This window comes from Fusarium keratoplasticum, chromosome 4, assembly GCF_025433545.1.
Source record: "Fusarium keratoplasticum isolate Fu6.1 chromosome 4, whole genome shotgun sequence".
Taxonomy (NCBI): domain Eukaryota; kingdom Fungi; phylum Ascomycota; class Sordariomycetes; order Hypocreales; family Nectriaceae; genus Fusarium; species Fusarium keratoplasticum.
This window is the reverse complement of record NC_070532.1, coordinates 900,979-928,310: the sequence shown is the minus strand read 5'-3', so window position 1 is coordinate 928,310 and position 27,332 is coordinate 900,979. Positions and strand designations below refer to the sequence as shown.

The 27,332-nt window shown below is 51.1% G+C and overlaps 9 protein-coding genes across 9 annotated transcripts; 3 read left to right on the top strand and 6 right to left on the bottom strand.

Annotated features, from left to right (window-relative positions):
• Positions 1–555: 555 nt before the first annotated feature.
• On the bottom strand, positions 556–912 carry NCS57_00538600 (uncharacterized protein; the record flags this gene model as incomplete). The annotated part of the gene is made up of 1 exon (XM_053055309.1): positions 556–912. One exon carries the CDS (start codon positions 910–912, stop codon positions 556–558), a length of 357 nt encoding a protein of 118 aa, XP_052914264.1.
• Positions 913–1,667: 755 nt separating this feature from the next.
• On the bottom strand, positions 1,668–3,092 carry NCS57_00538500 (BTB domain-containing protein; the record flags this gene model as incomplete). Its single annotated transcript, XM_053055308.1, has 2 exons — positions 1,668–2,864; positions 2,928–3,092. 2 exons carry the CDS (start codon positions 3,090–3,092, stop codon positions 1,668–1,670), a joined length of 1,362 nt encoding a protein of 453 aa, XP_052914263.1.
• A 1,693-nt stretch (positions 3,093–4,785) lies between these two features.
• Positions 4,786–5,831, top strand: NCS57_00538400 (uncharacterized protein; the record flags this gene model as incomplete). The annotated part of the gene is made up of 2 exons (XM_053055307.1): positions 4,786–4,964; positions 5,024–5,831. 2 exons carry the CDS (start codon positions 4,786–4,788, stop codon positions 5,829–5,831), a joined length of 987 nt encoding a protein of 328 aa, XP_052914262.1.
• A 2,278-nt stretch (positions 5,832–8,109) lies between these two features.
• Positions 8,110–10,685, top strand: NCS57_00538300 (uncharacterized protein; the record flags this gene model as incomplete). The annotated part of the gene is made up of 10 exons (XM_053055306.1): positions 8,110–8,345; positions 8,410–8,527; positions 8,583–8,610; positions 8,668–8,986; positions 9,036–9,393; positions 9,443–9,583; positions 9,652–9,894; positions 9,953–10,165; positions 10,219–10,440; positions 10,494–10,685. 10 exons carry the CDS (start codon positions 8,110–8,112, stop codon positions 10,683–10,685), a joined length of 2,070 nt encoding a protein of 689 aa, XP_052914261.1.
• Positions 10,686–11,088: 403 nt separating this feature from the next.
• On the top strand, positions 11,089–13,962 carry NCS57_00538200 (uncharacterized protein; the record flags this gene model as incomplete). The annotated part of the gene is made up of 4 exons (XM_053055305.1): positions 11,089–11,893; positions 11,944–12,639; positions 12,692–13,832; positions 13,884–13,962. The coding sequence occupies 4 exons, from the start codon at positions 11,089–11,091 to the stop codon at positions 13,960–13,962; spliced, it is 2,721 nt and encodes a 906-aa protein (XP_052914260.1).
• Positions 13,963–14,137: 175 nt separating this feature from the next.
• Positions 14,138–15,291, bottom strand: NCS57_00538100 (HpcH-HpaI domain-containing protein; the record flags this gene model as incomplete). The annotated part of the gene is made up of 5 exons (XM_053055304.1): positions 14,138–14,330; positions 14,379–14,703; positions 14,763–14,938; positions 14,986–15,062; positions 15,118–15,291. The coding sequence occupies 5 exons, from the start codon at positions 15,289–15,291 to the stop codon at positions 14,138–14,140; spliced, it is 945 nt and encodes a 314-aa protein (XP_052914259.1).
• A 744-nt stretch (positions 15,292–16,035) lies between these two features.
• NCS57_00538000 (uncharacterized protein) lies at positions 16,036–18,181 on the bottom strand (the record flags this gene model as incomplete). The annotated part of the gene is made up of 4 exons (XM_053055303.1): positions 17,979–18,181; positions 17,895–17,923; positions 17,740–17,841; positions 16,036–17,681 (listed from the first exon to the last, which is right to left on the bottom strand). Exons 1-4 carry the CDS (start codon positions 18,086–18,088, stop codon positions 16,036–16,038), a joined length of 1,887 nt encoding a protein of 628 aa, XP_052914258.1. The 5' UTR covers positions 18,089–18,181.
• Positions 18,182–18,893: 712 nt separating this feature from the next.
• On the bottom strand, positions 18,894–19,678 carry NCS57_00537900 (RING-type domain-containing protein; the record flags this gene model as incomplete). The annotated part of the gene is made up of 3 exons (XM_053055302.1): positions 18,894–19,034; positions 19,086–19,200; positions 19,248–19,678. 3 exons carry the CDS (start codon positions 19,676–19,678, stop codon positions 18,894–18,896), a joined length of 687 nt encoding a protein of 228 aa, XP_052914257.1.
• Positions 19,679–20,682: 1,004 nt separating this feature from the next.
• NCS57_00537800 (HET domain-containing protein) lies at positions 20,683–27,006 on the bottom strand (the record flags this gene model as incomplete). The annotated part of the gene is made up of 13 exons (XM_053055301.1): positions 20,683–20,875; positions 20,926–20,969; positions 21,020–21,734; positions 21,797–21,911; positions 21,968–22,321; positions 22,368–22,385; positions 22,438–22,494; positions 22,547–22,837; positions 22,924–23,060; positions 23,117–23,237; positions 24,572–25,385; positions 26,034–26,380; positions 26,436–27,006. The coding sequence occupies 13 exons, from the start codon at positions 27,004–27,006 to the stop codon at positions 20,683–20,685; spliced, it is 3,777 nt and encodes a 1,258-aa protein (XP_052914256.1).
• Between the last annotated feature and the right edge of the window lie 326 nt (positions 27,007–27,332).

Genomic DNA, 27,332 nt, shown 5'->3' with positions numbered 1-27,332 from the left:
CTGCTTGAGAACCACGAGAAGGGGCGATCTCTGATCCTAATGAATACCCACTTACAAGATAAAAATGTTAGTGTTGTTGGTTGTTCGCAATCTCTCGATGCAAGACTAATCACTTCCGGGCAAGCCGCTCCCGTTGAAGACCCGTATTTGCTTGTTAGCGCGCAGCTGAAGCCAATATTTCGCCAAACTATCGACTCTAGATCAAATGGTTTCCAGGCACGTAGCGAATCAGTGATCTTGCCGAGAAGTGACGGGCGCCTCGTTTGTTGATCTCGTTATAACGGGTGCCTCCGATGCGTGGTCGAGGTGAGCCGTTGAGAAACGTTTGTGGCTGTTGGCCAAGACGATTGCGCGTCTCGAGGAAGTAATGAGTCAACACATGGTAGAAAAGACATGTATGATCGATAATTGCTGACTGTAAAGCATGGGTATTCGTGTATCTGTGTGCATCGCTAATGTAAACCTTCCCGTCCGGTGTTCGGTGGTGTTGGGACCGTGTTCTTCCTTCATCCACCCAGCACTTCAACAAACAACCACAATCATGCATATCCTCCTTTATTCATCCACCTTGAAATGAACCGGATTGTTGATGCTATTCGTCAAAGCAACCTGGAAATAACCCGCCGTCGACTCCTGCGATGCCGCCACGCGAATGGGCGTTGAGTCGAATTGTTGCGAGATCCTGACTACCATTGGTGTCTCGCCGCTGGTGATGTCCCCGAGGTGAGAGCTGATGCGCAGGAGGATGACGAGAATGCCGAACAGGGCGCCTGTCGCGGCGAGCTTGACGAGCAGGTCGAAGAAGGCGATGACCTTGAGGAAGCTGGATGACTTCTCGGGAGGGGCCATGACGGGCGCGGGAGGCTGCGTAAGCGTTGGGTTGGCGTCTGGGGTCGGGGACTTTTCAGCCATCAATCTATCGAGGCGCGGTGGCGTTTCGACAAGTGGCAGGTCGATTAAGGCGGTGGAGAGTGTGATGAAGAGTGAGTTGGTGATGGCGTACGTAGCCTAGGCTGATGATTCCACCAAATAAAACGAGGACAAGATCAGATCGAGAGGTAGGTCAAGAGACTGGGAAAACTGGACTTAAATAGAGTGCATCTCACAGCAACCACATCCTCGCAGGGCTGAAAGATATCCAGGATCCAGCGTTTCAATTAGGCTCATAACCTCATTCAAGGGGCACGCCGTGATTCTTGGCATGTTGCAGTGCAGATGGTGGCTGACACAGCGCGCAGATAGTGTGCTAACACTTTTGCGACGGTTTGGCTGAGAAGCCTTGTGGAGACGCCAGCTCTCCCGTTAAGAAAACATCTCATCGGCGCCACATTGCGCCGTCTGCTGGGATCTTCTCCAGCTGAACGACACCCCTGTCGAGTTGGATCAATCCTCACGCATCACAACTTCACGAAATCGAGTTAGGCACCCGAGCAACGGCGGCCGATTTGCCAAGATCAGTTAGACATTTATTAACAGAGCCTCCAATCGACAAGTCAAACTCGACAATCGTCCTTGATGCCTCTTGTGAAACCGCCACATGACCTCCCGCAGATTCCCGTGCCACACGGCGACATCAACCCAGATTCCAGAACACTTTTCGACCCAGCACCACCTCGATGGATTAGATCTCTCATACATGATTCATTGACTTGCCAGACAAGAAAACCTCAATTGTAATGCCGGCACCTGCAGTTGTCACAACGGAGGATGAAGCTGGTGTCGACATCCTCGATCCAGCAGCCGAAATCATTTCCACAGTTGCGGCAATAGTCGCGGTTGTCCACAGTGTCCAGGAGGTCGTCGATCTTCTTTTGCAATGCCGTCACTTCGTCTCTGGCTGTGTTTTTCTGAGCAGTGACACTGTTGTGTTCGGTGGTCAGAGTCGTCATTCGCTGCTGCAGTGCGGCGCGTTCAGACCACAACTTCGCGTAATTCTGCTTTTCAGTGTCGAGGGCCTTTTGAAGGCTGTCTCGCGAGGACAGCAGAGTCGCTGCTCTGGTTCTCTCTGACTCATAATCCTGGCTGATGCGGTCGCGTCCGGACACGGCTGCGAGCTTCTGCTTTCTCTCCTTGTCGAGAGCACGTTGAGCACTGTCGCGTTCCAGCGCCAAGTCCAAGTTCTTCTTGGTGGCAAGGTCATACTCTGTAGATGCGTTTGAAAAACGCTCCTTCAGGCCAGAGAGGTTTTGCTGGAGTTTGTCGATGTTCTCTTGATCCTGCGCCCTTTGATCCTGGATCTTCGCAAGCTGATTCTCATTCGCCTGCAGCTTGGCAACAGTCTTTTGGAGCAGCTTCAAACCGAACTTAGGCAGGGCCGTGAGCTTTTCGAAACCGGTAGTGTTCAACAGGATCTGGATGTGCTCCGCGGCAAAGGAAAAAACCAGATCATGGAGCTGGGCGTCCTCACTCGATTTGTGGGCGGCAATGGCCAGGTACGGAAAGATTTCGACGGGGAACTCGTCGCTTGAGATGATGTCCTGGATGTACTTGTTTGCGCGGTCGCAGAGCTTAGGCAGCTTGTAGTAATGACCAATTGCGTTGACTTCGACATGGCAAAGGAGGCTATCGCGCACCACAGCCGGGGGAGGAGTAGATGGAGGAGACGGGCCCGGAGGCAGAGTTTCGAGCGTGCTGTTTCCAGATCGGCTGACTGTAAATGATGAGAATCGGGATTCGCGAGACGCAAGAGGCACGGGAGAAAGGCTGTTACCTTTCATGTTTGGAGGAGGCGCCCACTCAGACGTGTTGGCCATGCAGAGGACATCTCCGTTTATGACGTAGTCCTCGTGATAGAGGAAGTCAACCATGCATTCGACTGTAGCAAGGTCGAAGCCTGTGATGTGCAGCGAGCTGCTCCGTGACTCCTGAAGACAAAGTGAGCAAACTGCGCTGGTGCTTCGAAGGAAACACCGTCAGCGATAACACACCTTTGAAGCCTTCTCCAAAGCCGTGGCGATGACGGGAGACTGGGCACAGACGACGACTTTGTGAAGCTTAAACTCCTTTCCCTGGCAGGCGATGGTGCAGTCGCTGAACTTGCCTGTCTGGAGGAGTTCAGAGATCATGCCGTTATTGACGGCTGGAGGTGGCATGTTGACTAGAGGTGAAATGAAAAGTGCAACAATAGAGATCAAGGCTCGCACACGAGCTGAGTATCGTATCACGATGCGGCTGCGCTCTGAGAGAGGCGAGACTGGGGAGAGTCGAAAGAAAGAGAGACGGAGGTAGTGAGAGAGGAGAGAAAGAGAAGAAAAACGCGCCTCACGATGATGAGTCGCGATAATTTCGCGTGCCTGTTCGTGTATCCTAAGGCTTAGGATGAGGGGTGCTGGGCAAGCGGCATCTCGTCGCGGCGGGAACGCGCCGCCACTTCCGAGCCCTCGAAAGTGACTCACGGAGAATTTCAATCACTGTATGCTCATTGATGGTCACTGGCGCGATTTAGACGGAGGAAAATTGGATGGGTTTAAAATGGTTGAGGAGATCTGGAAATAGGATCAAGTAAGGAGGATATCTTGCCACTGGCGTTGACTTGTCCCGCAGAACCTCCGCAAGTTTACAAGCCTCTACGACAAATCTTGATAGAAATTATCTTTAACTTGCTATGAAGTAATAATTACTATTCCCTTATATCTGAGTTTGGCTGTTTGATGTGGAACTGGGAATAATGCTCGGCGATCTCTGGCACTAGCAACGACCACCTTGAAAGAAAGCAAGATAACTCGGCTACCATTTCCCCATTCATCCACGTACCTGACTTAAGATGAGAGACAAAGAGGTAAAAAGTCTGAAGGGAGTCGACCTCATTTCCTCTGACCTTTCTTTTAGTTTTTAAAGAACAGTGTCAGGAACGAAATCCCATTCTCATAGTCTTCGATGACAATGGGTTCATCGATAGCGCCGCTTGAATACCTTTGTATCCTCCCTTACTCACATCATACGTTCCCATTCTCTTGGGGTTGTCTAGAAGCGGTCAGGATCACCATAAAACCACCCAAGACTTGTTCTTATTGGACAATTATTGGTCCGCGAGAGCACAGTTGGGACGCCACAGCCTGCATCCCACCCCCCCTGTCACCTCAAAAAGATCGCAGAGATGTTATCGCAACAGCGTATTTAGGTGAAATCAGTTTACGTCGCTGCGATGATTTCCTTTCATTTAACTACAACCTTTTCCGCTCAGAAATTCTTCATGACCCAGCGCTCTCATCCGACCTCATTACCGTCACTTTCCATCCCACAGCGCAAAGGTCAACAATCCACTCCCGCTCCGCTAAGGCTTGAGAATCCCATGTCCACTGAGGTAGGTACCCATCCAAGCAACCTCGCCCTTTTGCTCGCATATCATCGTCGTCTCTACAGATCGTATGTTTGACGTCAACAGGTTCAAACAGACACCGCTCGGACTGCCGGCTCAGGGAATAAGGGGCAACCATACCAAATCCAGCGTCTGCTCAACAACGACCCAGAGAACGATACAACAGTTCTGGGGTTTGTGTTTCAGCGTTCGTTGGCAAAGGAGGTAGATCCCGGAGTTCTTTTGGAGAACTTGGTCTATTTCCCACAAACCAGCGGAGATTATTATTCTCTGGCCTCCGACGCAGTCGGCTATCATCAGCAACGATCCGACAGCCGTATCGGAAATATCAAGGCTCGATTCAACAGAAGTTTGGACAGATAATTGCTGCCTTTATCTGCCTTTAGACTTATCGACCTTTTGATTGTGGACAAACACTCCCAAACAACCCCATTTCACCCCAGAGAACTTCTGAGCGAAAGGAAGTGATGGACGGCCCTTCTTCCCCGAACGACTCAAAACGCCCCACGACAATGACAAAGCAACTTGATCTCAAGCTTCGCTGCCCCATTCGTGCTCATGCCGATAAATGCGTTGACGATGGTGAGGAGGTTGGTCTCCCTATCTGCAGGAAAGACCAGACCTTTAAAGCAATAGACAAACTCAAGTAAGTGCTGTTCTTCATCAAGTTTTCCACTGCATCTGCTAATATGCGAAACCTTTTAGCGAGCATTTATCTAGGGTGCACTCACACAAGTATCTGTGCCTGCGGTGCAAGAAGAAATTTCCTTTGGTCAGCAAGATCGATCTGGAAAGCCTGAAGGAGAAGCATGGCTCTTGCCAGGAGAAACCTTGGCCTGAAAAGAAGAAGCAGTGGGCCGAATGGACTCTGATGAGCAAGGAGCAGTATGATGGATGGGCGGGGACGGCTTGGACAACCACGGCCAACGAACGCCGTCCACCTGAAGATGGGCAACGAGAGAAGAAGGCGTTTTGGAGCTGGAGAAAGATCTATGAGAGCCTCTACCCAAACACGGCCGACTTTCCGGCTGCAGCTTTTGCTGTTGAGCAAAATGATCCTGGCCAGGCAACTTTGATGGACAAAGAGATGAGACTTGACACTCGACCGAGGGAGAAGGCACAACAAGCTCCTGCCACCAACACTGGAGTTCCCTCCAAACCGCCGACAGGCCATGTCCAATTGTGGCTTATGAATCCCCTCTCTGCTGATTTGAGAGTTGGCCAGCAGCGGTGCCTGGAGCCAGAAGTCGGCGTCTCATTGCTCGAGACCTCGACTGGTCCCGGCTCCATGGCATACTCATCAACATCGGGTACCGCAGACAATCCGATGCCGCCGACCCCTTCATTTACCTCCTTGATCAATGATTCTTGGGATGATTGGTTGTTGTCCAATAATGATTCTCATCTTAACCTAGGCGAGAGAGTCGAGGACATCATTGATGGGAACCCGCAGGATTACTTCAGCCGGGAAGACCAGAACTTTCCCGAAGTGGGCAATGAACAAGACTTCTGAATTGGTTATGTAAAGAAGGATTGAAAAATGTGCGTGGGGCTTTTTCTTTTATTTGGTCTTTAGGGTGTATGTTTGCCCAAGGGCGCATAAACAAATTGTTTGGCAAGTAGCGGGTGGTTTTGTTGCATGACCTACAATTATATGAGTCTTTTTATTAGATCTCGAGTATCCTATGTCTTTGTTATACATCTATTATCTTGTGGGCATATCGTGCACCCGGACTTTTACGTTGGTCGGCCCATGGCAATCGCCGAGGTCTTTATCACCATCGCACATCTGGCCTCTTTGTCTTGAACCTGGCTGAAAAGCAACCTTGCATGTTGTGTGGCGTTGGATGGTACTTATGAGGACTGAACATCTTCCTCTTGTTGCTGAGTGGCCAGCTTTTGCACTTTGGGCGAGCGCGGGAGCCGAGAAGCCAAGAGCGTTCAGCCGCACGCACAGAAGCGTGATTCATGCGGGGTTGAGAGAAGAATGCCTCGCTGCCTGGACATCAAAACGTTCAACCTACCTGAGCTTAAGTATCGCGTATCGTCTCATGCCTTGTGTGTCTCGATACATCTCTTCTTACGAACTTGCCCCAGACCTTGCACCCAGTGGCCCACCCCAACAACGTCTTCAGCCCTCATGGCGGAGTCCAGTGGAATCATCAATCGGCTGAGGGCGGCTAAGGAGCGGGCTGCTTCGAAAAAGGCGATTGTAAGTTGCAGCCGCAAACCTCGGCTTTGGCGCCGCCCTCACTAACCAAGACACCTCAATGTAGGAGGATGAGAGTCTGGAGTACCAAATATATACGACTGCCAGGGACCTCGCGGCACTGTTTAAGGACATGTGTCCTGAAACTCCGAATTTACTCTCTGCCTATAAACGGCGTGTTTCGGAAATCTCCAGATCGGCTGCGCCTGGATTCTCCTACGGATATGGGCCCTCGATACGTAGCGCGTTCATCGAAGAGACGAACGCCAGCAAGCTCTATCTGAGCCACGGCGGAGCTGTCGTTCATTTGCATCTCCTCGCTTGCGTTATAGCGTTCGGTTCGGATGCCGAAGAGGCCACGAGCACCTGGGAGACCATCGTAGCTCTCAGGACGTTGGGTCAGGCCGAATTGCGGCGAGGCATTACTCGTTCCCGGCTCGCCATATGGGATTCGAGCGCGCGCGCATGGATTGAACTGGGCGCTAAATGCATGTCAAAAGAGAAAAGCCAGGTTGAATGCCTGCTCCAGCATGTGGAGCTCGGCCCCTGGAAGACGTTTCCTATCATCGCCGAAAGTTATACTGCAACACAGAGGGTTTCTGCCTTGATCAATGCATGGCTGTCCGCCCTAACCATCATGGAGAATCTCACATCGGGACAGCCTCAAGAGGTACAAGATGGAGAAGTACTGCGGGTGTTTCCAGCATTCCACCTGTACCCTGACGTGTATGTATTTGGATCTCGCAATGTCGAGGCCCATATGCATGATGCTTTGGTGCCACCGCGGGGCGTTTTAACCGTTGACTTCGGCCCAGGCGCCAAAGCACCGTCAAACGAGACTCTCCGGTCCCTCAAGACCCTCCCGCTTCCTGATGTATGATACCATGGTCATCCACTGGGTTGGCCATGTCCTTTGCTCGCATCATGCCTGTTGGGCTGATGTCAATTTTTGGTCTTGGAAAACTCTCGATATGGGCTGGTGAAGAGTTGTTGTCGTCTGCGATGGGACCCTGTCCTACATTCTGGAGTAGAGCAGCTGGAATATGGGGCTTGATAAGTTCCTGGGGAAGGAAAACAGCGCGTGTTTAAGCAAGCGCAGGAAAGAGAGCGCTCACGAACGTATTCTTTGGTGAAGGTGACACTACTTCCAGTGAGTAGACCGCACAGAGTAGGGTTGGCGCAATTTGGACTGGGCTGGAATGGCTTGATTAGGTTGTAGATCGCTGGCCGATAAAGATGCGCCATTCATCAATAGTGTGTGAGCTAAACTTTCCGCCGGAGCGGATCGTGCATCAGCCGGAACGCCGTCCGAGTGAGATTAACTTGATTTTACAATAGTAGATGGCCTAGACCTGGCCATGGAGTGTGGTACGAGCTGAAAGAGTCCAACTATGTGAAGCGGAGACCCAAGCTGGATGGGAAGCCTTCAGCTAGCGCTACGCCGTGTCTCAGGAGAGAAATGATGGCGGTGATGGAAGGAGCAATATAATGCGAGGACAAGTCGCACTCAGTGGTACCAAAAAAGGCCCCTCTTTTCAAGTTTCCAACAGTTCCTTTCATCAACTTCACTCTGACCATCACCATGAACGTCGAACAGCAACATACAAAGGCTCTCCAGGCCCAATTCGAAAATGACAATGCCAATGAAAAAAGACTGGAGGAAATCACGGACCAGATCAAACACTCGATTATCCATCAGTATAACTGGGAAGAACTTCTCCATCCGATGCCAGTCCTGATACAGTCAATTGCAGCTTGTTTCGCTGCTGCAAGGTGCGACATGACGCACGGTTACGGGCCCAACCAGCCGGTCGGAAAGTTTGAGAGTTTGACGCTAGTCTCTTGATCGAGCCTTTTGAAGTCAGCACTAACTATGGGATAGTAAAGAGCAGCTTGCCAGTAACTTGGACCGGTGCGGCGAACTCGGTGATCGAGCGATGATGCTATTTCACGAAAACATGCCTGGTGTTAGGCATGGCACCATGAATTTCGATTTTATGGTATGATAAACGTAACGTTACTACTGAGAGATGTAAGGCGCTGATATGATTGCAGGCCGAGGACGTTGTGAGGTTTATGGAAGGTAAGTGACCGGGCACCATGTACGACACGTTTCATAGCTCTAACACTGAAGCTGTAGATCCAGAGTTGGCCGGCAGGATGCTTAAGTCCAGAGTCGATGAGCTCAAAAAGTATATCGACGGGGCTTATTCCAACATTAAAGAGATTGATGAGGCTCTGGAGAGGTGGTTGAACCACACCATGGCCTTTCATGCGGGCTGCCTTCAGATGCAATCGAGGATGAAGAACGAAGAGTGGGATACTGCAATGGATCAGCTCAGATTCAGTCCCCAGGCGAACACTTCGGACGCACAAAGAAATGCAACAGAGAAATTTGGGAAACAAGTCGGCTCTGCCTTTGCGGCTTTCAAGAATGCAGCTGAGATTTGCCCACCTGGGTAAGACGCCAGCCAAATTTTCTCTTTCATAGACTAATTGTTTTGATAGAAACGATATTCTGGGCCAGCAGGTCGTAAGAGAGTTGGCTGATTTCGTCTCGACCTCTTTTGGCCAACTTCTCGAATCCTACAGCCAGAACCTCTTGCCTGACAGACGAGGCGCACCGACTGAATATGTGCGAAAAAGGCAACTTCTCTACACTGACCCCGCCTACGCCGAAGTCAAGAGGAACATAGTCTACTTTGAGCTCATCAATGCTGTGGTGAACGGCGGTGACATGCGGTCACCCGAGAGCCTTTCTTTTGCCAAACAGATGCTATCTGAAGCGAAGAATTCATTTCAGTATCCTGCGACACGCGAAGAGCCTAGCCAGCAGCTACTCTCGGCACTTGATAACGCGATCAACGTGAGTTGCGACCAGGACAGTGAGGACACAAGCTGACTGCAGAATGCAGATTGCAAACCTACTGGGGCCTGGAGGCGTCTATACGGGAATAAACGTGTACTCTCTGCAGCTTTCCTACAAGGCGACATACCTCTCTGTTCAAAAGCTGGCAGCCATCGGCCGGGCCCTGCCTGGGTCGGGTGTAGGAGGTGTAAGTGGTAGTTATCGGGACACAAGCACTCCAAATAATGACCAGGTACTGATGATCAATCCCAACAGGGGCCTGTAATGGGCACGAGTCAAGATCTACGATCAATCATCTCCAGAACTGATGCCAAATCTGTCCAAGCACAGGCCGTCCTGGAGTCAGCAAAGTGTCGTTTGGCAACGAAGCAGAAGTATCTTTTCCAGTCCCACGAGCTTTACAGCGAGACGCATGATAAGATCGGTGAGCAGCTATCCAGAATCACAGAGGTCATTGCGGAATTGGGCGAGCTTGCCCAGAACAACAAGATGAGTCTGGTAGGCACATCTACACCTTGCCTGACGGGATCCAGAAACTAACCAGAGGTTGTCATAGGAGGAGATCAAGACTATTCTCATTCGGTCTGCCGAGCTGATTGCTCACATCAAGGGCCAAGTTATGGCGCTATGTCGCTTCTTCAAGGCAGCTGTCGCCGCCATCCACGCCATGACTACGTACATGGTCAACCCTTTCCTGGAGATGGCTGACACAAGGAGCGGAGAGGGGAAGCGCCTTGGTAACTACAGCTTGGGCGATCTTAAGCGAACAGTGAGGCTTTTGTTAGCACCCGGCTTGATCTTGGCTGACATATCTAATTCTAGGTCGCATCACAAGCCGCCATCACTCTCCGTGCATATGTCAGTGTGTTCAACGATTTCTCACGCCAGTGGTCCGACATTTGTCACGACCCCATCATGAATCGCTTGGGAAAGACACAGCAGCACCGCTCCAAGTTTCCATTCAACGAAATTGCCTCCGAAATCGATCAGCTGCAGGGTTGGTCAAAGATGACACGAGGCCGAATGGCAACCATGAGCTACCAGGTATGTGATCCTCTCGGTTGGAGTTTTATGCACTGACTGAGCATTTCTTGTAGTGGCGCAAGGATGTGCTTGAAAAGATTGGGGAGAGGGATGACAAGGCCAAACTTGACAACAGAGACCTGGCTCTTAAGCCGGAAACGTTGCAGGCAGTTGATGCCGGGATGAGAGAGCTGGAGGGTGTTGCCAAGGATGTTATCACGATGAGGTTTTACAATTCACCTCTTAACCAGTTTGGGTTGAACTAGAGGCTTGATAGGTACTGATATCTTGGACGGAAGCTCTTGCGGTCACTTACTCATTTCTATCTATTGCTTCATCCCCTTGATGCAATCATTCAAGCTGTTATCGTGACTGACTCAATCCATCCTAGCCTCAGCGCTAGTCCAGGTGATGCCATCTCCAATCCGTCCTCGGTTAGCGTCACAAGGCGTGAATGACATTGACAAAAATGGAGCGCATCCAATCTCAAGTGGGGGTGCCTCGTGGTGAGCGAGCCATCTTGAACTCGACAACTCACCCGCTGATACGACATCCACGGCTTCCAAGTTATTCTATACAGCTTCTAGACCGTCTTTAAACCTTTATCTGCCCTCTGAATTATCCTTGCTAGCTTTTGGACGACCCCCCGACTCCTCCTCCGGCGTCGGCATGGCTAATGCGCATCACCGAACCCTTGCCGCCGATCCCGGCGACGAATCCTTGGCCTCAGACCTGCATCTTGATCCTGGTGCTTTGATGGATCTTGATGCTTTGACCTTTCCACTTGGCGAAGTAGGTTTTGATAGCCATGATTCGTCTTTCCAGCCAGCGCACCCGGACTTCTTCAACACCTCGATAGACGAGCTGTGGTCTGCATCTCTGGCCCATTCTGCTTCCGAAGAAAACATCAACGATGTCTTCGACCAACGCCTACACAATGATCCTGTATCCAATAGCGACCCAAGCCAAGCTAGCTCTGGTCCATCGAAAACAGGACATCTTCACAACATCTCTGTCGACTCCGTAAACTCCGGATCCAGTGCTGCTGTCGCCGACGCAATCGCATCGCCAAGGAACCCTTCCCTCCCACCTAAAATTGGCCATCGCTTCACTCGCGAGTCGGCCCGTGTTCTCAAACGATGGTTCTCTGAGCACAGCGAGCACCCTTACCCCAGCGAGGAGGAAAAGACTATGCTGCAGTGCCAAACCGGCTTGAGCCGGACTCAAGTCACCAACTGGCTGGCCAACGCCCGGAGGCGTCGAGCCGCGGATGGGAGTGCTCGTGCATCCTCGAGGGGTCGATCTGGGTCGGCTCAAACTTCGAGAAGAGCTGGAACGCCAATACCTCGAAGCAACACTTCTTATCGGAACATGGATCCTCTGCAGCGATGGGTTGATTCACCTCCCGAGAATGAACCAGCTGCCGCTTCTGCTATTGCCCGGGCGATGGCTTCCAGAGACGCATTGCCATCATGTAAGTATAAGCGAGCATATTGCAATAACCATTCTAACTCCAACTCTCAGTGACTCGGAGACACACTGGCTCCAGCGATGAAGGATCAACCCACAGACGCCGCCATGCATCCTCAGCGAGCAGCTTTGCCACATCCAGTGCCTCGACCGACTCGCGATCCTCCAAGGGCTCGATAAGTGCATCTTCATCTCTCAGTAGAGGCCGTTCATATCGCAAGAGACGAACACAGAAGACATCTCTGGCCATCCCTCGACACGCCTTCCAATGCACCTTTTGCACCGAAACCTTTCGGACAAAGTATGACTGGCAACGGCACGAGAACTCGCTGCATTTACCACTCGAAAGATGGGTCTGCTCTCCTCATGGACCTACTGCCGTGAATCCAGAAAGCGATCAGACTTACTGCGTGTTCTGCGGTGAAGTTGATCCTAGCGAAACTCACCTCGCCACTCACAATCCCGCAGCCTGCCAGGAACGGTCTTTCAGTAGGAAAGACCATCTTAAACAGCACCTGAGACTAGTCCACAACGCCGGACTGATCGACCTCTCCCTGAAGCTGTGGAAGGCCGAGAAGCCAGAGATTAAATCTCGGTGCGGGTTCTGCAAGGCAGAGTTGGAGACTTGGCTGGACCGGGTGGATCATCTGTCGAATCATTTCAAACTGGGTTGCACCATGGCAGACTGGTCTGGGAACTGGGGATTCAACGAATCGATCCTGGAGACACTGGAAAATGCTATGCCACCTTGTGAGTATCGCCTAGAGGGTGGTCAAAGAGCAGCGCTGACAGATAACGCTAGACTTGATCGACTTTGAAAGGGGAACCCCGTTTCCTTTCGAAGCCAGCGGCAAACCTCCAGACTCTCCACGGAGCGCGTACGAGCTACTCACCATCGAGCTGGCCTACTTTATACAGAGCCATTACGACTCGACAGGAGACATGCCCAACAACAAAAGGCTGCAGCTCGAGGCATGTCGCATTATCTTTGCCTCTGAAGTCATGTTTCCAGAGGAGAATCCGGATATGCACGGTGGCTTCTCGTGGCTGAGAGACCTCATTCTATCCTCGCCTGATATCACTCAACAAGCCCGTTTCGGACCTATACGCTCACGAGCCGAGAGTAGGTTATCCGTCATGAAGATCAAAGGCAAAAATGCACTGTTCGAGACATGTCCACTCGAATCCCACCTGCACGCATTTGTCCATGCGAAACGTGCCGCCGGAATCTTGGTTGTGCAAGACCACGAGTTGCAGAAAGAAGCTTGCAGAATTATCACTCTCATGGAGGATGACATGGGGTCAACTCCTGACTTTGTGGCAAACTGGTTGGTTACGCTGATCAGCAAGTCGACTGACTGGCTTCATGACTTTCGTCGACGGGCAAACCTGCTTTTGAAGGATGACTTGTGGAGCAGCGTTCCCCAGAGCGGATCAAGCTCTCTACCCTCCTGGATGGCGAATGACCGCCAGGTGCTCGATCTACTTTCAAACGACCTGGGGCCGAGAAACTGGACAAATACCGGCTTATTGGGTTTGAACAATGCGGACACTGGCATGCAACATGGCGGTCTTCCAAACGGCCAAACCAGCTCAACAGACCTCGTTGAACCCTGGCTAGGCCATTCAACTGCACCACAAACATCACTAAGAAGTGTCAAATCACCTCTACCGGCAGCCCCAACCACTGAGTGGCCCGTTTCTACTGGGTCTGGGGAAAGCCCGGGTACACCAGGGACGGGACCGAGCGAGGGCGACTCAAGTCTCCGACCTGCCTGGTTAAAGACGGGTATATTTATCCTGAACGACTCGAATCACCACCGATGGCTGAAGCGCGAGCTCGCGAGATGGGTGACGGCAACAATGTCACCCAACAACCCCAACTGCCACGTTCCATCCGACGAGGAACTGAGGCATCAAGCTCGTTGCTTGCTGTTTAATGAGTGAGTCCCAATTCTTTTCTTGTACAAACTAGTAATGCTTACGCGGCTTAGTGACGATCCTTGGAATCAAACTGCGGCGGATAGTCCGCAGTGGCTGGATGATTTTAAACGTGATTGCGGCATTCTCTAGCCCGAGAAGTGAGGTATCAGTTTGGCCTTGATAGACGGAGTCTTTCTAGCCTCATCTAGATAGGCATTGTGGATAGACTTAAGCGATGATACAAACCTAATATCTATTTGGTGCGTAGAAGCCCAGTGACCGAATGGTAAATTCCATGTCGTTTTAGAGATGGGCCTCCATCACCCTATTTGCCCTCACCGTCAACCCCGTTGCTTTGCTCCTTCGCAGACGGCTTGCCTAACTCTTGAGCGTCCTTTCTCCCCTGTTCAACCTGGCCGTGGATCATGTTGGCGAGACCCCAAACATCCATTGATACAACAATAGCTCGGAACCCCTGCTCTATCAAGCTCGGCACCATGCCAGGGCCCATCGCAGCACTAGAAGTAGATTAACAACAATATCAAGAATCATGCAATCAAACTCACCCAACAAGAGGTATGCCATTCTCGCGTCCAGCAGCTGCCCACTCCCCCATAGCAGTAGCCAGCGTAGGATGAGGCTCGCCGCCTAGCTTCAGTGGGATACCGGCGTCTGCTGAGAAATCGCCAGGTCCAAACAGCATGGCTGATACGCCTTCGACAGCAGCGATCTCACGGGCGTTCTTGACACCCTTCACGCTTTCAATCTGTGCAATCACGGCAATGTGGCGGTTCGCAGTCTTCATATTGAACGAATCCTCCTCGTATAGCGAGGTATCGGAGATGCCGGGAGTAAACACCCAAGGGCTGAAAGAGCGCCGACCAACGGGTGCTGTTAGATGTAAGTATTGCGCGACTATTCTTCCGGTCCTGCTCAAAGATTTGACTGACGGTAATAGATAGTTTTGATGATCTTTTCGACTTCTTCTGCACTCTCGCAGCAAGGTATCACAATACCCGATGCACCTGCATCGAGAGCCGTCGTCAGACTGACCTCGTCGTGCTTGGGCACTCGGACAATGGCCATGGTCTTTCCCTCTGAGTGATGTTGGACTGCATGGATGCAACTAAGATGGGTGAGAAGAAACCTTCATGTGCCGCCAGGATTTCATACTCGTGAAGGGCAAGTCGGTCATACATGCCGTGCTCGACATCAAGCCAGATAAAGTCGGGCCTTGTGGAGGCAATCACCTAACCAGGTTGTCAGCAACTGCATAGTATCTCCCAGTAGATTAGGTAATGGTACCTTTGTCACAAAAGGGCTTGGGATACCTTGTCCAACACCAAACATAGTCTTTGAGGGATCCTCGTGTGCTGCTTTCAGAGCTCCCTTGAGGTTACCGGGGAAGGTCAAGAGTGCTGAACGCCATGGTGCCCGGACATGCAGGTCAGGCTGATCGAGGTATCCTTGGTTAGACATTTTGGATGAATTACGAGGCGGATGAGGTTGACACGTTAAGCTGGCTGGCAAATAATTGACATGTGGAACGGGGGCATCGCATTATTTATACCCTCACTTTAGGTCTTACAACAGCGTCACACTTGTATCTCAACTGTCACAACAACACATTGACAAGCGATGTTCCGCGCTTGTTTCGGATCGGATATGTGCCGATACCTCCGTGTCAGCTGCCAAGTCCGCAGTGCATAAACAATTCGAATCACTTTCTCTTTCCGGTCTAGTTGATAAGCTGTATGATCCGTAGGCATTGCTACTTTGCTGATCAACTCACTCAGCATCAGCGGTGGAACTGGTAACTCGGATTACCGAGCGGCGGATCAACACCGAGTGTGACGTAGAAACACGGACTTCGGCTTACACCAAGACGCGAATCGGAGCTTTTGTGGGTAAATCCGCAAATGAGAGAGTTGATAATCTCAGCTTATGCCCCCCTTGAGACGTGTCATAATAACCATTAATAGTAGTAATCTCAGCTTACCCACTTGTCGATTTGTTGAAAGAAATGCATGTCAGATTCGCGTAGTATATATAGGTACCGCCTTTCTGATTATTGGACACACGTAGTCCCCAGTGTCACTATTGATAACGTTATTGTGTTTCCTCAATGGAGCGCTTCTTTCTGAAAGTACTAAGGGCACCATCTAGCCTTATTGATTCGAAGAATCAAGGTTAGAGATATAATCTGGTAGGCGTAATAGATGATCACCCATCTCTCATCGTCGCCCTCCGCAATCTCGCCTGTGATACCTCGGCCTGGGATGTGGCAACAACATCGGCCTCCAAAACAGGAATATCATCCAATGGATCGAGCTGGTTGATCTTATCGGACATGTAGGAAGGCGGATTCGCCTTAAACACAGCTTGGACATCACCATGAGGTGAAAATCCAGTAAACTGCCATCCAAACCACGACTTTTTGTTTCGAGGCTTCGAAACCTGCATTCTTCGTTCAAGTATGCTGATGAGAAGTAGAATTGGAGCATTGATAACCCGTATCAAGAAGACGTTGATGGTGTGAAAGCGTCGGCTGGAAACAACGAATTTGAGCGGGAGAACCGTGATCAAGGCGAGGATATTCAATGGGGGAGGGTACGAAAAGATGGAGTCGCTTTTGACGCTCTCAAAGATCAGCACTGTTCTGTGGAATCTGATCTCGGCGCTCTCGTTGGCCACGATTCGACCAAAGGTGTTCGTCAACATCGCCACCAGGATGGTCAAGAAGAACGTGTTTCCAAGGAAGGCAAAGGCAACCATGAGAACAGGACCTAGGATGATGTGAAAGTTGGCAGACTCTCCGATGCCTGTGCCATCAAGACCAAACCAGATCCATAGGAGCCATTTGGTTACAGTAAACCACCCGGGCGTCTTGTCGTCTTCGAGTTGATCCGTGGTTGTAAGCCATTGCAGGGCCAGTAGGAAACCGGTAAAACACCAAAAGGCTAAGAAGGTGAGTAGTGTGAAGTCTTTCATTACGGTGTGCAGAGAAATAAAGACGACGTTTTCGGGCATAATGTTGAAAGCAACCCGTGAGAGCAGAATCGGAGCTGCAATGCAGAGGACATGAAGGCCGAACCCGTCAGCGAGAGTGCCATTTCCCAGATCATATATCCTCATAATGAAATAGATACCAAATATGAAAATAAAGCTGGCGTCAAGGAAAGACCATAGGCTTTGAGAGTGTAATTCCCAGCCATGTTCGATGATGGCAGCAAATTCTTGCAAGACCCAACCGGTGGTATAGATGGAAAAGGCCAGCTCCCACAGAGTAAAACCCTGGTGTCTGTTGACCATAGTAAAGATATAAAGTGTCAAGAGAACCAGAAACTGGGCCAATTCGATGACGACTCGGGTGCGAGGAACAATTAGCCGATGATGGTCAAGCAAGCGAGCTTGTTTGGGGTTATAGATGGAGATGGGCAAATGCTTATAGTGATCAGGGAGGATGTCGACAAATGACAAGGGTGTGTATGTGATTTGGCCTCGATTAATGGCATTGACGACGCGATGGCACGCGGCCGAGCTGATGAAGAACTTGCTTTCCGAAACGATGGCGAGTTCAAGAGCCGTGAGCTTCATCTCATGGCCGCCACGTTCCTGGACGGGCCACTGCATGTGCCTCCATTCCTCTTCGAGATCGCTGGGAGCCCCTTGGAAGGGATCAAAGCCCTCGACAAGGATACGTGCTAACACGAGAAGCCCTATCTGGCCTGGATTGGCTTCATGGAAACGGCGGAGAATTTGAGTTGCCACCAGCTCACACAGCGTAGCCCGAGTTGCATTGACGCTTTGATGTGCCAGGTCGGACTGCTCACGTAAAAAGTGAACCCTGTTGGCGAGAAGACAGTAGACTGAGGCAGGCAAGTTAGATCTGGTCTATGAGTTTCTCAGCTATCCAGGATGTCTTACTGATGGAGATGTCGTTGGGATCGTAAAGGCGATCTACCAAAGGCCTGACCAGCAGAACATTCAGCTTGGGGGCGCGAAAGCTGTCGATTGTGTACGAGTCGTCTGTCCACGGGTTAGCAACTTTTCCTCGGGATTCATGGAGATTCTGAGCCTACCAATAGAGGCAAGAAACAACCGCCTGATACTGAACTCCATATCTGTTAAAGCACTACTTTTCCTCATATCCGTGTGTGACTTACCGGTGAATGTTCAAAAAGACTTCAGTGGACGCTTCATTTGATGGCAGGCATATATCCGCCTCACCGTCATCGTCGGCGAGCTGGTTGGCGTCGTCAGTGCAGAAGTCCATGACCTTGGCCTTTGAACACAGCTGAAATCGACTGGATATGAACAACAGTGTTGCAATGATGAATAGCTTGGCATTTAAAGTAGGGGCAAGCTTCTCCTGGAAGTAGAGACCTGGGGAAAATCCCTCACTGTCGCCGAGGAGAGTGTGGCGCAGTGAAGACTGACTGCTAGATGACGCATGACCGTCAAAGTTATACAAGTACCTCTACCTCGATGCCGACGCTATTTAAAAGCAATCCCCTTCGCCCACTACCTTGTCACGAGGGACCACTCACGGCCATTGCCCTGTTTTGTCACAGCATGGCTAGTTGGGCATCACAGCGGCCCTAATTTGAAAACCTGAGGATTGATAGATACACACTACGTCTATCGAGTATAATCTTACACGCCTTGGAGATCCCACCTACATCGAGTACGATACCGAAGAAGCCGCTGCATGGAGTTATCTCTCTGTCTGGGCGAGGAGAGAAGAGTCTGGCTCAAGCGTGACTCGGGTGGTACACCCAAAGCACTGGTATCTGGCCCATCAAAGTTGATGCCTCTACCTCGACAGCGCTGACACAAACACATGAGGACAAGGTTCAAGAGGCCGCTCAAAATGACTTTTTCATTAGCTCTGGAGATATTTTTGTTTTCAGAGAACGTGCCATATTTCTCTTTCCCGCTTGTAGATGCTAACATTGGCTGTGCCTTCGTCTTGCCCGGCTCAAGAAGCACTATACCCTCTAGCTTTCTTGTCCCCAAGTTCCCCATGACCAGCTCTTTCACAATATTCAACTCCACCGAGTTCTGTTCTTCATCGTATACTACCTCGCAGGTCCCATCTGATTCAAAACCTCCGAAATCGATGGCAGCCCTGGTCGAAAGGGTCGTGGCTGGATCGCGGTGCCTGGCCCCATGGATCGGGTGCTCGGGATGGCCTGGAGGGGAGGCAGCTCTTGGGTAACCTATCGATCCATTAGGCTGTATATTGGCGCGGTGGGAAGTGGGAACTTAACTCTTAGTCTCGGGCGTCGGTGCACCCACAGGTCAGTGAGGAAGAGGACTCGGCGTGGCTCAGCGGGTGATTCGGGACGGGTGGTGGCGATGAGACCGGTTGCAACGTTGAGGCGACTATAGAGGATAAGTATTTGGTGGTCAACATGGTTCGGTGCACGCACCAGAGAGGGCAGGTCAAAGAGCGCTGCAATAGCCATGGATCAATACAGGCAGGATGGAATCTATGGCCACAGGGCAAGGGGCGGAACTCTACACCCCTTCCAAAGTCCTCGGTGCAGATAGAGCAGCTCTGCAGACTGTCAGGCTGCCCCGGGGAGTAGTTCCCACCAGTCCTTGAAACATCAGTTTTGGTGCCACGATACTTCTTCACTGGCATCAAGTTAAGTGCCTCTGGGGTGAGACACAGATTCCTTTCAGGGGAGTCGTGCATAGTTCGATGGGAAAAGAAGCGCCTGACGCCTCTGGCGCCAAAGATGATGGGTGTGAGCAGTATCAGGATAGACACAAGGATGGCCAGTATGATGGCGACCTTGGGTGGGTTGCGGCGCTGATCATCAACGGCCCTCGCAACCAGATTGGGGACTAGAATCATGCCCGGAAAAAGGAACTAGCGAGCAGGGAGGGAGTGACATGGAAAAGGGAGAAAATGGTAAAGCTAGAACCCCCATCTTAAAAGCACGGGGAACATGCGGTGTGTCCAACGCAAGCAAGTCAGATGACGCTCAGGATGAGAGATTTTCGTTCGAGGGTCTAATTGGATGATCCGAGGAGGGACAATCCCGGACCTATCGCTACACAGACCTCCTCCCCCGGAAAGTGTTGCATGTGAAATCTGAGCAAAAGAAGGGCCCTGTCCTGTGGATGCCTGTCATGTCCTTGCTTGGCACTATTGCACATCTGGCTACCCGGCTGGCCTTGGCATTCCCACAGTTCGTAACGATATCCTTGGCCGTTGGAGCTCGCCTTGCCTGATTCAATGGCTGCTGGTTACACGAGGCGGGACACGCCAAGAAATCCCTCAAAGGCCGGATCAGGTATACCGCAGTCATTTCCCCATCGCCACCGAGTCATCGCTCCCGTGTTTCGGGCTGCGTGGCTGTGCTTGTGTGACTTGATTGATTGTTTTTTCATTTTGCCGAAATGAGATTATTTGGGTCGGAAAGGGGAGAGCATCTTGGGTTATGGACATCACCTGATTGCTGCTATCATTAAGGAAACAAGATGGAGATGACCAAACACCCCATACCTCGATTGATGGTTCATTTGGCGATTCCTTTTTACAGACTTCAGGAATAAAAGTTGCTATAAGAGAGAAAATATTGGTTCAAATAGTAGTGTCCGTATAATTTTATCGTTCGCTTCCCTTGCCGTTGAGTTCGCAGCCGATCACACACTCTCAACCGAACGAGGGGGAAGAGATGTCATTCCATGGCCTCAGTAGAAAATTTTTCATTGTGGCAGAGAAGATCTTGTGCTGCTTGATCTAAAGTATCCAAGTATCCCGGATTCTAGGTGAATCACAAAGTGTCAAAACCTCTCTTCGAAGGGGCACCACCAATCGCGTCTCTCCTACCTCAACAAATGTGGGGTTAGGAATCAAGAAGATCGGAGGGTGTTCTCCAGGACCTGTCCATCAGGAAGCATGATGGCCCGGTCAAGGGCGTAGGGGAGGCCGCGGTGGCGTCCTCGGATCATCATCAGGCATATGACGACTTTGCTAAAGGTTCCAAACATGCCACTCAGAGAAGTGCTGACAGTTGGGTAGCCGAGACTCAGGCCAACGTTGCCACTGAGATTTGTGAGTCATAAACCGCCGAGAGTTGGGGATGGGGCACTTACTATGCCGAGGTCACCTCGAAGAGAATCGAAAAGACAGAGAAGGCCTAACAGCGATTAGACGCGTCCACTCTTTAAAAGCATGCTTCGTTCTTACCGGCTCATCAACATTTGCAACCCTGTCCGATTCGGCAATGATTATGCAAAAGGTCCCCAAGAAGATATACCACAGATCGAAGCCAAGTTGGTTCTTCATATGTGTCACCAAATACGACTTGCCATTTTCCTCGTTTGGTGATTCTTCATCATGCCAGAGCCCGAGTGACTTCTCCTCATAAGTGTTGGAAGATCGAATGCTGAGAGCGATGGGAAAGATGGCGATATACATCATAATCAGAAGGCTGAGCTGCACAGCTGGGTCGACGTTAGCCAAGTTGAAGGTGGCAGTGCCGGTATGACGCGCTGAAGCGGCCTGGAAGATGGCCGCCGGAATACGCGCGTCAAGCGGCAAGGACGCGACTTCGGGGTTGTGAAGGTCAAGAATAATGATGAGAAGGACGTCGACAAAGTTTAGAGCAAAAATGATGGCGAAGAGGATCCAGGTTGGTTGGCTGGGGAAGAGTAAGGTGTAGCATCTACGAGGATGGTTGAGCAGGAACGCAAGAGGCTCCTGGGTAGGAGAATGCTTGGGCGTGACCTTGGCCATGATCCAAATGACCAGGCGGAGGAAGACTGGGTATAGCGTATTGCCAGCAAAAGCGAGGAAGCTCATCAGGATCATGGGGAATTTGGCATCGCGGAACGATATCATCGAGTCAGGCGTGAGTGAGAAGCCGAGGTTGTCCACCATCGTCTGGGCAGAATAAATGGCCCTGTACAATGCGTCTATCTCAGCCAATTGCTTCCGAGGTTCGATTAAGACGGGAGTACTTACCACCAGTTCTTGTCCTGTGCAATTGACTCCAGATAGTCCCTGTACTTGGGGTTTGCCGTCTGGATCCAGCCAATAAGGCATATGACGCCAAACAGGTGCATACCAAAGAAGTAAGCTCATGGCCGGTTAGCATGCACTACATGAAAGGCATTGTGCAAGTCATAAACTCACCTGTTACAATCTTGAGCAGGAGCTTCAAACTGCGATACTCAATACCACCCAGTACCTCCAAGTCATGAGACGTTAGGTTACGGAACTGGGAATTGCGGCCAATAGTGGCCTGGCGCGAGAGGAACGGCGTGTCGTTCAAGGCTGGCTGCTTCTGGGGGGCGGGAGTCGGAGGACGGGGTCGAGGCTTCGTCTCGGAACCAAGAAGCAAGATGGACGCAGCAACATCAGCGACACGATCCATGGAACGAGCTGCGGTTATCTGTAGGCCATCGCGGTCACTCAGTCGGCGGCGAAGGCGAAGAGATGGGCCCCCATTATTAGAGGTTGAGCTAGACACTGGCTTAAGCTGGTTTTCTAGGGTCTGTTAGCTTGTGTTGGTTCTCTTGGGTGAGGGCCATACCATTGTTACTGATGACGTCTATAAAGGAGACTGTTAGACATTATAAAGAAAAGGCAGTACAGAGCCATACCATCATCGCTATCGACATCAACCCTCCCTCTCCCGGTCTCTTCAACAATGGGGTGTCCTTGGTGCGTCAATAATAGTTGCGCTACCCACCAGGGTTCGAGAGGCCTTACCGCGTTCACGGTCCCTCGGCGATGGGATGTAGAGGGTGGTGTCGTCTTTATGCTTCTCGGTTGAAGGGTCAAAGCTGATGGTAGTGGTGCGCGCGATCGGTCTTGCACTGTCCGGGCTTACGACCGGAGCTTGACCAGGGTTTTCGCTAGTTATCCTGGCATCGTTACCGCTTGCCACCGCCACGGGAAGTTTGCCAGCTGTATCAGGGGTTTCTGTCGTTGACGTATCGGGAATGTCCTCAGGGTCAGCTTCAGAACCACCGCGCTGTCGGCGAGGGTGGAGCTGGGGAGCTAGTCACACACATCACCATGTTAGCCCCCTCGTGCACATGCAACTTGATACGAAGCGCCGCAGCCATGCTTGAAGGATCGCTCACCAAGGCGCTTGAGATGACTCCGGAACCAGTGCAGGCGGACAATGACGACAATAATGTTGACGAAGCCGAGGTTCGTAAGCATGGGAATAAAGTAGATGTAGAGCTGCTGGTAGGTTTTGAGCTCCTTCACATCGACCCTGTAAAGAAATGAGGAGTGGTCAACAAAAGAAACAGAGACGGACAAGGGACGCACGTGTTTAGCCCGGACTCTGTGGACGCGCTGGCACCGAAGAAGAAGGAATCAATGGCTGTGAGATTGCCGTATGGGTAGAGGATCGGGATGGCAAGTAAACACATCAAGATGATGTACGCATCTAGGCAAATCCGTCATCAGCCATGAATGCACGATACCTCATCGGAGAAGTGGGTAGCATCACAATGCAGAGTTAGAAAGTTAATGGGCGGCAACCACATGATGGGCGAGAGGAAGCAAGCAGCTCGTGTACAGAGACTTTGGTGATGGAAGAAGCAGTGAGGCAGCAAAAGTACTGAGAGAAAGAGGAAAAGGGGAGAGTAATTTTTTACGTGATGCTCTTCATTTTTGGGTGAGCAATTTATTTCCCAGGCGTTCCGGCTCCTCGGTGACGATCCTGATGTGGTTAATGAGGAGAGGGCTTGTCAGATACGTGCTAAAAAATGCCAAGCAAAGCTTGATTTGACCCTTGCTCGATTCACCGACGGGGGAAACAAGGCTAGCCACTTCTTGGCTAGCGATGGGCGTTCAGGGGGGCACAGCCTCCAGCTGGAGGCCTCAGTCTACCCAACCACGACGCGAGGGGTCGCTCGGGAGTGAGATCAGGTGTTGATTAAGCTCGTCGTGGCATCACACATCCCGGTTCGATGCCGGTCTATCAAGGGAGCAGAGGGAAATCCTCCGGTCCGGAGATGACGTTGAGCAGGGCTGTGAGCCTCTACGCGTACGGTACCAACCCCTCACCAGTTAGATAGCGCTGCCTCCAACGAATCTCCTGCGTTGCACGGCATGATCCACATCTAGGGTCCGCCCTGAGTGAATGGCTATAGTGGTGGAGGAGCGGGACGATCAGACCTGTTGTGGAATCAGCGACATGATGGCGCTGAGACAGATAAACAAGGTACTCGGGAGAGACAGGGTAACCTTACTCGGTATCCCGCCTGGCGTGGAGTACACGAGAGAAAAGAGACGAGAACTACTAATTCGACAATAGTATTCCGTCCCTTATTGATGTCAGCGGGCGTATTACCCTGGGCGTGGCTTTGTGATATCGGGTCTCAGCCCGCTCATCATTTCCCGTGTAAGCAATCCCGCTTCTTTGATCAACCAACAGCTGTTCTGTCCATAGTGTTGCGATAACATATTGAAACGATTTCCATTGAACTGCAGGCACTGCTCGTGGGGAACACACCCACCACCTCGCATGCCGCGCTAACTCAAATATTAAGCTTCTCTTCCCTCCGCTTCCCTCGTGTACGCTACAGGAAAAAAGAAAACAGAGTTTACCGCTTTACCACCCCGGAGATGAGTAGCGGGTGGATCATGAATCCACAGAGTCGTCATCCGGTCTGCTGAGTGGTCACCGAGGCGCGTTGTTGACGCTGAACAAGTTCAAATCTCACATGACCAGGTTCTCCATCTCATATCCTCAAACAAGCTGAATTGTTTGGTTACCGACATTCTTGAAGAGATCCGTTCCTCCACTATAGGCAAGCAACGTGAAGCACCCAACTCGGTAGAAAGAGTCAGGCCCCTCTGCAGGATAGATGACAATCCCCCATGCATTCCTCGGCAGGTCTTCATGCTTGCAGCACTTGCAGTCTTCACTGCCAACGTAGTCTTTCCAAATTGTGCGACACAGGGGATTGCGCTCAACAAAAGCGCTGTGCATCTCCTTGTGGTTCTCTTCCGGGTTCGCGTACCATATCAACGGATCCCAGTCAATCGTGGCAGCGCAGCAGCTCAACAGCAGCAGCAGTCGCATCTTCCCCGGCTGCTGAACTGTGCTGACTTCCGAGGACCAGTCCAAGTAGCACGTTCCGTAATTGTTTGTGAAGTACCCCAGTGCCGGACGACCCCGATGATCACAGGGCTTCATCAGCACGTCTGAAGGAAAATGGGCCACCTTGCCGGAAACCTTGATGGAGCCTCCTTTCAACCGTCCAAAAGGATTCTTCCCCCACGAATCCATATTGATTTTCTCCAAAATGAATTCAGACCGTGAGTGGGAAGGAAGGGGCGGATCGGACTGGGTTATAAAGCCAGACCTCTCACTTGCGTTGTATGTTCTGACTCTCAACGTTTCAAATCGCTTCTGTTGTGATGACCAACTCCAAGACGGAGCGATATATGGCCTCTGGTATCGAATTCGTTGTAGAGTTTTCTCCAAGTCTCCAGCATCGGGGATCCTGATTATCCAAAGGAGGTCGTAGTGTAGGGTGTTTTCCCAGAGACCGGCGAGGTAGGCTTCGTTGGTAAGAGCGGCATACTGCTTAGCGAGGCTTGATATCGCAGGTAAAATATCCTCTCTGTACATCCATTTCCTCTTCGTTATTTTGTAAGTTTCCCCCCATCGGTCGTGCAGCTCCCCTCTTTGAGCGTGCGAAAGACGCCCCTGCGGCTTCAAACTCCAACTCATGATGTCCCGAGCTGTGACTTCCGAAGCACGGACCGACGAATGATAGCCATTCTCTGATCTGTCCAATCTCTTACAAGAAAAATGGCACATGCTAGTTCCGAAAAACAAGGTCCGGAGCGACATGAGGTCTTCTTGCAGTGTCCAGCCCCTGGTGACCCATGATGACTGATCCCTATCTAGATCTTGGCAATATTTCAAATCAGTTGTCATATTGTCAAGTGTTGCTGTCCTTTCGAACAAGGTGTAGGTACCCCGAATACTTTTGCGGCGAGAGGACTGAAACTCGATTTCAAGTCCTGGGGGTCTCGGCCCCAAGAAGCCTTTCAAGCAAGAGTTTGAGGACAAGGGACAAATTGTCAGAAATGAGGAGTAGAAAATGTGCCCCATCATTTGGCTCTCCTTATCCCAGTCGTCGGAATCATCCTGGAGGATGCAAAGGGCGTCGACCCAGAGATATTGTATGTCAAGGGCTTTGCACACCAGAATCGCATCTCTTACCACAGGAACCATATCCCCCAGCGGCATGCCTTGAAGATGCTGGGATAAGTTGGATCTGGTCGTCTTGGTCTGTTTTGCAGCGTCTTCCTTTAGGCCCCAGCAGTAGCTCAAAGCAGCGTACTTCAGGCCTTGGTCGCTAGAGTCGGTTGTTCTCATTAGTCGCGCATCGTCCCCAGTTTTGGTTCCAACATCGATCAACCTGGTTGGTAGGAAATCGGTACTAGCTTCGAGGTGGTTGCATTTCTCCTCGCATTGACCGAGTGTATCCTTCATCCATTCAACGTTATGAACGTCCAACGGCGTGGGTGATCGCTTCCCATCCATGCGTAGCCACGTAGCTATCTCGCCTGGAGACAACCCATGTTAGCTTTCTAAATGCGCAAAAAGGTCCAAAGTACTTGCCGTTTCTCGTTTCCACGTTAAAGTCCATGGCGGACAGCAAATATCCCTCTCCCCTGCCATCGCGAACCTCACATCTCCAAGCCACAAGTCCATCGTCTCTTTGCTCAACATAGGAGCGACTAGCGCCCCATATATATCCTGCCAACACCTGGATAGGGCCTTCAAAGGAAACCCCTTTTCGAAGAATGGCTTGGCGAAGAAACTGGCAGAGCTGGCAACCGGCTTCAGCCGCCTCAGCCATGGCAGGTAGACCAGGCAATTCATCTTTCCATCTTCTAGGTGGGACCCCTGCGATAAAAAGTTCATCCGTATCTGGGGACACATCGCCTTCGCTCTCATCCTCATCCTTGTCCTTGTTGTCCTCCTCGTCCTCGTAATAGGTGTGATAGAAATAGTCTGGCTCCCGGTACTGCTCCTCATGCACGTGTCGGAGAGTCGGCGTATCGTCATTTTTACCCATTTTCCCCTCGTAGAATTCTTCGACGGAATCGTCCAATAGCACAACTAAACACCCATCACAAAGATCTGCAGCTCCTATCTTGGAACGGTTGATATGTGCGGTTGAAGCCATGGCTAGCCTGGCGCTCTTTTGGGGGTGCCACGATCGAGTTGTTGGAGGATGAAAAATCGCGCATGCGTTTGAAAGTGAGTGAGATGGGCTTTTGTATCATGTTATTGGTTGCAGAAACCGCGACCCCATGCAATCATGCAGGCTTATTCTTGGCCGTGGGAGACATGGGGGTGTCGTACAGCTAATAGGCTTCAGGATAAATCACGCTTGGTGAAATAGCATATAAAACCAGAATATTCTGCTCTTCTTTGTTGTTGATGTTGCTTACAACCCGTGTTCTTAGACACAGAAACAAGGAATACAGTTTCTATAAAATGAAGGCATTG